General features: G+C 55.8%; 1 protein-coding gene across 2 annotated transcripts; it reads left to right on the plus strand.

Annotated features, from left to right (window-relative positions):
* The first annotated feature begins 396 nt into the window (after positions 1–396).
* Positions 397–6,408, plus strand: TMEM59L (transmembrane protein 59 like). Of its 2 annotated transcripts, XM_027548322.1 has the most exons (8): positions 397–658; positions 1,577–1,736; positions 1,820–1,923; positions 3,348–3,500; positions 4,076–4,178; positions 5,208–5,325; positions 5,426–5,543; positions 5,785–6,408. In XM_027548322.1, the coding sequence occupies exons 1-8, from the start codon at positions 494–496 to the stop codon at positions 5,911–5,913; spliced, it is 1,050 nt and encodes a 349-aa protein (XP_027404123.1). In that variant the 5' UTR covers positions 397–493; the 3' UTR covers positions 5,914–6,408. The 2 variants fall into 2 exon arrangements, with proteins under 2 accessions (XP_027404123.1, XP_027404124.1); XM_027548323.1 differs by lacking the exon at positions 3,348–3,500 and having other exon boundaries at positions 416–658.
* Positions 6,409–9,790: the final 3,382 nt, after the last annotated feature.

The raw sequence follows: 9,790 nt of genomic DNA on the forward strand, positions 1-9,790 counted from the left end.
TCATGACCCTCCATCCCCACACTCTGGCTGGGTTCCAGCCAGCCCCACCGCCCTCCTATTTCCTTTTCCAACAAGCTCGTCCGGACCTCGCTGTTCCTCGGCGGCCTCCTCGAGTCGCCAGCTCGAAATAACGCCTACTCTGGGAGGCCTTCCCTGATCCCCAGGCGAGTAGATCTCTCCTCCACTCTATCACCCTATTTGTTTCCTTTTGGCCCCTAGCAATGACTGAGATCCCCTCGTCTGTGGATACTAGTGAGGTGTCATGGGATCCCGACGTGGGACAGACAGCAGGGGCCACGATCCACCTGCCTCGCCCTGCGGGTATCCCAACGGTGCCGCAGCGCCGCGCCCCCGCCCGTTCTCCGCATCCCCCACCCCCCCTTCCCAGGCTGCCTCGCTCGGGTGACGTCAGCGACCCGGTCCCCGCCGCCGCCGCATCCTCCGCGCCCGCCAGGAGCCGGCGTCCCCCGCGCTCCTTGCGCTCGGCCTGGCCATGGATTCCGTCGCGCTGATGCCGCTCCTGCTGCTGCTGCTGCTGCAGCCTCCGCCCGCCACCCCCGCGCCGCCTGTCCGCGACCCCTTCGCCCTGCAGCTTGGGGACACGCAGAACTGCCAGCTGCGGTGCCGAGACCGCTACCCTAAACCTCAGCTTGCTCAGGTGAGGCGCGCGCAGCGCCAGCAGAAGGACCTGAGAGCTCTCCAGTGGGGGATGGGTTGAGGATGCAGCTCCTTACGTTGGGAGCGGGAGGCCAGGGTTCCTCGGAGGGGGAAGGGGTCAAGGAAGGGGGTTCTTCAATGATGGTGGGCCCCTGTGGTGGGGGAAGGGCTGGCGTTCCTTCGACGGGGGCGAGCGCAGAGATCAGAGGTCCCTCCGATGAAGGTGGGGATGTTTCTCTCGTGGGGAGAGGGGCCGTGGGGTCCTTTTGACACGGGGGTGGTGGTTAGTGATGCCAGTCCTTCCGATGAATTCGGGGTTCCGGGAGTCCCTCCAAGCCGGAGGCGGGAGGGGACTGAGGCTCTATTGCTACCCAGCGGGCTCTGGCTCCCCTCTGCTGGGCCAGGGCCTTGGGGGCGCCGAACCCCCACCTCCCTCAGGCCCGACAGTCCCCTTTTCCCCCTCTACTCAAGCATTTTCCACATCCTCTTCCCTACCCCCCTTAGAGCTACCAGGTCCCACCCCGATCCTGACCACCCCTCCCCCAGTCAGATCCCAATTTTCCCAGGCCTGAAGGATGACGGAACCTCCTCTGAGTTCCCCTTCCTTCTTCAGGCCCAAGAACCCCTCCTCTTTGAAGGGTTTTTTTTTGGGTGAGGGGAGGATCATTGCCCTTCATCTTCTCCAGTTTTTCAACCATTACCCAAACCCAGCAGCACCCACTGTTTACTCCCCTCAAGCCCCCGCCTCTCCTCCTTGGAGCTAACAGCCCCCACTAGTATTCTTAATCTCCTCATCAGCCTCACCCCAAACCCCCTAGAAGATTTGGGGAGATCAAGTCTTCTACCTCCCCAAGGCCTTCCTGCGCCGCTGGCCGCCTCCTGCCCCTCCCCCTGCCTGAGCCCGCAGCTTCGCTTCCAGGAGGAGCTGGGGGAGGACCCCATTCAATCCAGGAGAGCGAAGGCGTATGACAGGGCCGTCCTGACCAGCGCTTGCGAGCGAGGCTGCCGCCTCTTCTCCATCTGCCGATTCGTGGCCAGGAGCTCCAAGCCCAATGCCACCCAGGCTGAGTGTGAAGCAGGTGAGTGCTGGCTGGGTGGGCCAGGGTGGGGAGAGGTGGTCTGGGACGGACTGTCCCCCAGTTACCCCCTCCTGCCCCTGCAGCCTGTGTGGAGGCCTATGTGAAGGAGACAGAGCAGCAAGCTTGCAGCGAGGGCTGCTGGAGTCAGAACCCAGAGCCGGAGCCTGAGCCCGAGCTGGAGCAGAAGGTGGGCGCCCTCCCACCTGCGGCCCCAGGCCTGTCCCGCCTCTCCTCTACCACCCTCCCCAAATCTGCACTCATATCCAGTCTCTCCCAGGCTCTCCATGCCATTCCGGGCCTCCTGGGTGTCCTGGATTAAGCCATATGACATCTCAAGGCTCAATTGTCATCTCTGTGACATGGGAAGTCCTCCCCCACCCCCGCCGCCTCTCCCACCCACACTGCCACCATTTACATTATTTAGCAAGCTTTTGTCCTGCTCCAGGCCTAACTTCAGCCTGTCCCAAATTTCTTGTGCCACCCGAGGCACCTGAGACAGTGTCATCCCCATTTCATGCCCACGGAGCAACTGGCCAAGGTCACCCAGGGCTGTGCAGAGGTGGCATTTAAAGCCAGTGCCACGAGGGCTTATGATCACTCCTCACCTCCCTCATCTTCAGAGCTGACTTCTGAGCACCTACATGTTAGCTCCTGGTCTAAGCCCTGTCCTTGTGATGAACAGGTGGTCAGAACGGAAGTGTAGGGACGAGGAGCCTCCCAAGCCCACATAGCTCTTCCTTCCCCACCCCAGGGAGAAATAATAACTGTACACTTATCATACCCCGTGAGTCTAGACAGTGCTGCACCAGGGGAAACTGAGGCACAGGACATCCTTCATTCCAGTCAGAAACCCTTGGGCTGGGATTCCAGAGAAAGCTCTCTCCTCTCATCGCTCATTTTCCTGCACCCTTCCCAGGCTTCCCCTGTTCATGAAAGCCCTGTGCACCATCATTTCTTTCCATTCCATGTTCTCTCCTGATGCTGTTAAAACAAGAACAATGATGATGGTAACGTTTTTAATCATAGCAGCTACTATATATTAGGCACTTGTGCTTTTTTTTGTCTGTGTCACCCCAGGGACTATACAGTCCATGGAATTATCCAAGCCAGGATACTGGAGTGGGTAGCCTTTCCCTTCTCCAGGGGATCTTCCCAATCCAGGGATCAAACCCAGGTCTCCTGTATTGCAGGCAGATTCTTTACCAGCTGAGACACAAGGGAAGCCCAGGAATACTGGAGTGGATAGCCTATCCCTTCTCCAGCAGATCTTCCCGACTCAGGAACTGAACCAGGGTCTCCTGCATTGCAGGCAGATTCCTTACCAACTGAGCTATCAGGGAAGCCCTTGTGCTATTGTTTAATTGAAATTTCATAGCAGATCCCTGAGGGAAGAGAATCATTTCCCATTGTAGGACTCAGAGAGGGCAATCCACTTTCCCAAGGGCACACAGTCAGTCAGACAATGCAGTGCTGAGATCTCTGTTCATAGTATGTAGCCCTGTTGCCCCAAACCGCTTAGTGAATTTTGATCACAGTGAATTTTCCCAGCTCCCCTCCCACTTAACACCCTACACTGGTGACATTTCTGTGCCTTGGGCCTCCCCTTGGCAGAGAAAGGTCCTGGAAGCTCCGAGTGGGGCCCTCTCGCTCCTGGACTTGTTTTCCACCCTCTGCAATGACCTTGTCAACTCGGCCCAGGGCTTCGTCTCCTCCACCTGGACATACTACCTGCAGACTGACAATGGGAAGGTGGTGGTGTTCCAGGTGAGGGCTCTGGCAGGGGCCACACCAGAGAAGTGGCTGGGTGGTCAGGGTAAGGAGGTGGGATGAATTGGCTCTTGGCTCATGGGATGTGCAGTCTACAGGTCAGTGAGCTTCAAGCACAGCTGGATCCAGGGGTTCTGTGTCTCTCTCCACCCCTGGGTTCTGCTGTCCTCTTCAGCAGCTTCATTCTCAGTCAAACATGTCCCTCCTCACAGCAAGGTGGATGCCTACGGCTCTAGATTACAACCTCTCAGGTTTTAACTAAGTTGTTTGGCCCTGGTTGAGTCATGTGATGACCTCTCAGCCAGTCCCTGTGATTTTATTGGCTAGTCCTGAATCACGTCCCTATCTTAGGTGTTGGAGGATGCGGTCAAGACAAATCAGGATCCCACAATAGCAGGGAACATTATCCCTAATATCACAGCCTGCAGCTGTGTCCTCTCTGTCCCCAGTGGAACTAGGTACCAGCTTGGCATGGGATAACGTAACCTACGTGGGGCGCAGAGAGGTGCCTGCTAGGGTCAAGGTGGTGCCTTTCTAAAGGGCTTCTCTGTGCTGTCTTGTTCCTGGCCCAGACCCAGCCTGTGGTAGAGAGCCTGGGGCATGAGGGAGCCCGTCTGCAGCGAGTGGAGGTGACCTGGCGGGGATCCCACCCTGAGGCTTTGGAGGTGCATGTTGGTAAGGTTCAAACCTAGACCGGTGTTCCTTCCAAAGGTGGCTCCCCTGTCACAAGGGGTTCTCCTGGCAAATGAACCCTTGAGGATTGGTATTTCCATTTCCTCAGTTCCTGGGGTTCCTTGATCCATCTCCCTGGGTTCCATGGTCCATCTGCCTGAGTTCTATGGTCCCTCTCCCAGGGTTCCATAGTCCATCTCCCTGAGTTCTATCCCTCTCCCAGGGTTCCCTGGTCCCTCTCCCAGAGTTCCATGGTCCACTTCCCTTAGTTTCATGGACCATCTCCCTGAGTTCTGTAGTCCCTCTCCCAGAGTTCCATGGTCCCTCTCCCAGGGATTTCATGGTCCCTTTCCCAGGGTTCCATGGTCCCTCTCCCTGAGTTCCATGGTCCCTCTCCCAGGGTTCCATGGTCCCTCTCCCAGGGTTTCATGGTCCCTTTCCCAGGGTTCCATGGTCCCTCTCCCTGAGTTCCATGGTCCCTCTCCCAGGGTTCCATGGTCCCTCTCCCTGAGTTCCATGGTCCATCTCCCAGAGTTCAATGGTCCCTCTTCCAGGGTTCCATGGTCCATCTCCCAGGGTTCCGTGGTCTTCCTCCCTGAGTTCCATGATCCATCTCCCAGGGTTCCATGGTCTATCTCCCTGGGTTCCATGGTCCATCTCCCAGGGTTCCATGGGCCATCTCCCAGGGTTCCATGGTCCCTCTCCCAGGGTTCCATGGTCCCTCTCCCAGGGTTCCATGGTCCATCTCCCAGGGTTCCACGGTCCATCTCCCTGTGTTCCATGGCCCATCTCCCAGGGTTCCGTAGTCTTCCTCCCTGAGTTCCATGATCCATCTCCCTGAGTTCTATGGTCCATCTTTCTGGGTTCCATGGTCCATCTCCCTGGGTTCCATGGTCCATCTTTCAGGGTTCTGATTTATTCCAAGACCCCATGGCCCATTGCCTCAGGTCCTGGCCCCCTGTTCACTCTCCATGGCTACTGTCACCTCTTGGCTAAGACCTGGAGGCTACTGAAAGTGACTTGTTCTCTCAGACCCTGTAGGCCCCTTGGACAAGGTAAGGAAGGCCAAGATTCGAGTCAAGACCAGCAGCAAGGCAAAGGTGGAGTCCGATGAGCTGCAGGACAATGACTTCCTCAGCTGCATGTCCCGGTGGGTGGCAGAACCCTGGGGATGGTGGCGGGGTGGGGCCTGAGGGAGGAGGCTGTCTGGTCCCACCGCGGCCCCTGAACATGCCTGCTGGGCGGGGCAGGCGCTCGGGGCTTCCTCGTTGGATCCTGGCCTGCTGCCTCTTCCTGTCCGTGCTGGTGATGCTGTGGCTGAGCTGCTCCACCCTGGTGACTGCGCCTGGCCAGCACCTTAAGTTCCAGGTGGGCAGGGCCCACGGGCAAAGAGGGGAAGAAAACTGTTCCACATCTGGATGGGGCCACCCCTTTCCCATGGAGACAGGGACCCCTGACTTGCTATGTGACATTAGGCAAGTTTCTTCACTCTCATGAAATGAGAGGAACGACTCCCACCCTTAGTAGGGGCAACCTGAGATTTGGGGTGGGAAGGAGCCTTGCCAGGGTGGGGACTCATGGCCCTCTCTCTCTCTTCTTTCCCCTACAGCCCCTGACTCTGGAGCAGCACAAGGGTTATATGGTGGAGCCAGAGTGGTCCCTGTACCCTCCCCCGTCGCACGCCTATGCAGACAGCCCCCCACCCTACAAGCTGAAACTGGACCTGACCAAGCTGTAGGCCTCCACTGCCAAGTTCAGGGGTCCCGGGGGTCTCACTTGCCCTGTGCCTACCGTCCAGGTCAAGGTGGGACCATCCTTGGGCTCCTCCCTCCCCCAAATTCTTCTCTCTCCAGCCCCGCCCCTCATCTCTTGGATCCTGGGGGTGCTGTGCCCCTCCTGGGGGGCAGGATCTACCTTGGTTCCTCCCTGTCCCCCTTCCCCAGACCGTGTGTTATTTTGTCTTCTATTCTGTAGCTTCTTGAGTATTTGAACCCCAGTTCTGTGCTGCCTTCCTCCTTCCTCCTCTCTCCCCTCTCTGGGGGGCTGAGGCCACAGGGGAGCCACTTTGTGCTAAGGCTCCCCCTTTTCTCCCCACCCCACCTCTGGAGACAGTGCCCCGTGAGAGGAGGTCCCCCCAAGAGAAGGGGCGGTGGGTAGCTCCATGCTGGGAGGGTGAATGAGGCTGGTGTTGCAACATCGGGGTCAGAAGGAATAAACCATGTATATAAAGCCATCTTGGACTGAGCTTACTGCTATTGGTCTTTCTGTCTGCCTCCTGGGGGGAGACTTGAGTGTGGCCATGACTCCTGCCCACCAGGCCCTTCCTGAGATGTGGGACCCCAGGAACTCCCCATGGCTTGAGTGGTGCGAACCAGCTGCCACCTGAAAGCAACCAGCACACATCATACTCCTAGCTAGGGGTGACTCTGGCAAAGTGGCTCCTGCCACCTGCCTGGCCCGGGTGGGTCAGTGCCCTTTCCTGGGCCTCCGTATTGTTCCTGTGAAATGGACAGGGCACATCTCAAAGAGGACATTTGTTAATTTTGTCACCAGCTGGCTTCCATCCCCCTTTCTTTTGGGGATGGAGCTCTGTCCCATTGGAGGCAGTCTTAGGGCCCTGTCCACAGGTTCTCCCCACTTCCCTACCCAGGGGGTCCAGCTTTGGTTAGCTGGCATTCTTTCCCTGCACTCTGCATTCAAGAGGAGTCCTTGCCTGGGAAATCCCGTGGACAGAGGAACCTGGCAGGCTATAGTCCATGGGGTCACAAAGAGTTGGATACAACTTAGTGACAACACAAGTGCAACAGTGAAGACCCAGCATAGCCATAAATAAATAATCAAGAGGAGTCTTGTAGGACAGGAGCAGCCCACCGTGATGAGGCGGTAGCCATGACCCTCCATTCTTCCTGTCGATTCTGCAGACTCCCCAAGAGCCTCTCAATAAATCTTTTGGTTGAGTAGGCTAGAGTTGTTTCTGTTGCTGGCAACCAGAGAGTCTTGTTTGGTGGAGGCCACATCTCCTGGGAAGAGTTTGGGATGATGGACATGGTGGTCAGTGGGGCAGACGTTTCCAAGGGCTAATGGAGGCCTGTGGGTGGTGGGTGGGTGGTTGGGGGGAGGTGAATTAGGCTGAGTGAGGCTAGTGCCCTTCCACTTTTCATCCTGCCCTGTGTCCCAAGAAGCTGATTCACTTGGACCCTCAGCCTTCTGCTAGAGTCGGCCAGAGGGGGCCACCAGCAGGAGGCAGAAGGAAAGAGAGATGAGAACTCCCCGGGGCCCGGAGGGGCGGGGAGTGTTCTCTCCCCATTTCTCTCTCTATATCCCCCAACCCAAGATGACAGCTCCACCAACTGGACTGTCAGCCTAGGCATGTTAAAGGCTCCTGACTGTTGCCCTCCTGTGTGCTGCACCACGCCATGTCAGTTGCCTGCCCCTGCCGCACTTTGCAAATATCACCTTTATTACCACTCTCCTGCACTGTCCATTCTGACTGACTCCTGCTTGCTGCCTGGACCCTGCCTGATATCATGAACATCGGGATTCAATCAAAAGGCAATCTAGGCCCTTGAGGGAAGCCCCTAGGAGTGTCACCAGGAAATACAACCTGGGCAGAAATGAGAAGTGATGGCAAGCCAGTGCTGCCCTGTAGGACATTCTGTGATGATGGAAGTGTTCTGTCTGTGCCATCTCCAGCCACACGATGTTGCAGAGCTCTCGCAATATGGCTAATGCGACTCGATTGTGTTCCTCATTTTCTTTCATTTGCGTTGATGTACATTTAAGGTTTTTCCTCTATTTTTTTTCCTTTGTGGCAGTGAAAAAATATGCATCATGTAAAATATGGCATTTTAGCCAGGTTTTTTTTTTTTTTTTTTTTACTAGGCGGCATGCGGGATCTTAGTTCCTCAACCAGGAATCGAACCCGCACTCCCTGCAGCGGAAGCGTGGAGTCTTAACCACTGGACTGCCCGGGAAGTCCCTTAGCCAGCTTTTTGTTTTGCTTTTTGGCTGTGTTGGGTCTTTGTTGCTGCTCGTGGGCTTTCTTTAGTTGCGGCAAGCTGGGGGCTACTGTGTGGTTGTGGTACGAGGGCTTCTCTGCGGTGGCTTCTCTTGTCGCAGAGCACGGGCTCGAAACGTGTGAGCTTCAGTAGTTGCGGCATGTGGGCTCAGCAGTTGCAGCTCACGGGCTCCAGAGTGCAGCCTCATTAATTGTGGCCCACAGGCTCGGTTGTTCCATGGCATGTGGGGTCTTCCCTTACCAGGGATCAAACAAGTGTTCTTTGCATTACCAGGTGGATTCTCAACCACTGGACCGCCAGGGAAGCTCCCCCTTAAAAATTGTACCATTTTTAAGTGTACAATTCAGTGACAATAAGTACACCCACAAGCTATAACAAACTTAGACAGTGTATTAAAAAGCAGAGACATCAATTTGCCAACAAAGGTATGTATAGTCAAAGCAACTGGTTTTTTGGTATAGTCAAAGCCAGTCATGTAGTGATGTGAGAGCTGGACCATAAAGAAGGCTGAGCACCGAAAAATTGTTGCTTTCAAGCTGTGGGTGGTGGAGAAGACTCCTGAGAGTCCCTTGGACAGCAAGGAGATCAAACCAGTCAATCCTAAAGGAAATCAGTCCTGAATATTTACTGGAAGGACTGATGCTGAAGCTGAAGTTCTTTATGGCCACGTGATGCAAAGAGCTGGGCTCATTAGAAAAGACCCTGCTGCTGGGAAACATTAAGGGCAGGAGGAGAAGGGGACGACAGAGGATGAGACGGTTGGATGACATCACCAACTCAATGGACATGAGTTTGAGCAAGCTCTGGGAGATGGTGAAGGACAGGGGACCCTAGTGTGCTGCAGTTCATGGGGCTGCAAAGAGTTGGACACGACTGAGCTAGTGAACAACAGCAACAGTGTTGTGGAGCTATCACCATCATCTATTTAAAGGGTGGTTGTAATCCCTTAGCCCAGATTAAAGGGGAGCTTGGCTGCCCTTGCGCTTGTAGATCCGCCCTGCCCCTGGCCTCCCCATCTCAGTGAGTCTAGATGCTTGAGTGGCACCTTGACTCCTCTCTGTCCTCACTCCATGTTGCTGCTTCAGCAGTGATTTTCCTCTTGGCTTCCAGCCCACATGCTTCTCTTTGCTTTCCTTGGCAATAGCCAAGGTCCAACCTCCCTCATCTCTTGCCCAACAAATGTGCCCATCTCTTCTTGGGGCTCCCTGCTTCCCTTCCGGCCACCCTCTAGCTCCAGGCAACAGCTGGGGAGCCATTGGTATAAAGTATATCTAATCCTAGACATCACCTGCTTCTGGGTTCTAGAGGAGCCCAAATATCCACATGATCCAACAGGTACCCCCATGACTTGGCCCAATTAGCATCTCCAACCACTTCTATGAAGCTGTGTCCCTTGCTCATTATGCTCCAGCCACACAGGCTCTTTCTAGATTCCTTGAACTTACCTTGTTCCTTCCAACCCCAGGGTCTTCGCACTTGCATTTCCCTCTGGGAGGAACACCCCTGAATCCCTACTCTAACCAAGTTCTCAGCACAAAGGACTCCTCCTCAACCAATCACATCCTCGCCACCCAAGTTTGGGTCAGCATCCCCTGT

This window comes from Bos indicus x Bos taurus, chromosome 7 (assembly GCF_003369695.1).
Source record: "Bos indicus x Bos taurus breed Angus x Brahman F1 hybrid chromosome 7, Bos_hybrid_MaternalHap_v2.0, whole genome shotgun sequence".
Taxonomy (NCBI): domain Eukaryota; kingdom Metazoa; phylum Chordata; class Mammalia; order Artiodactyla; family Bovidae; genus Bos; species Bos indicus x Bos taurus.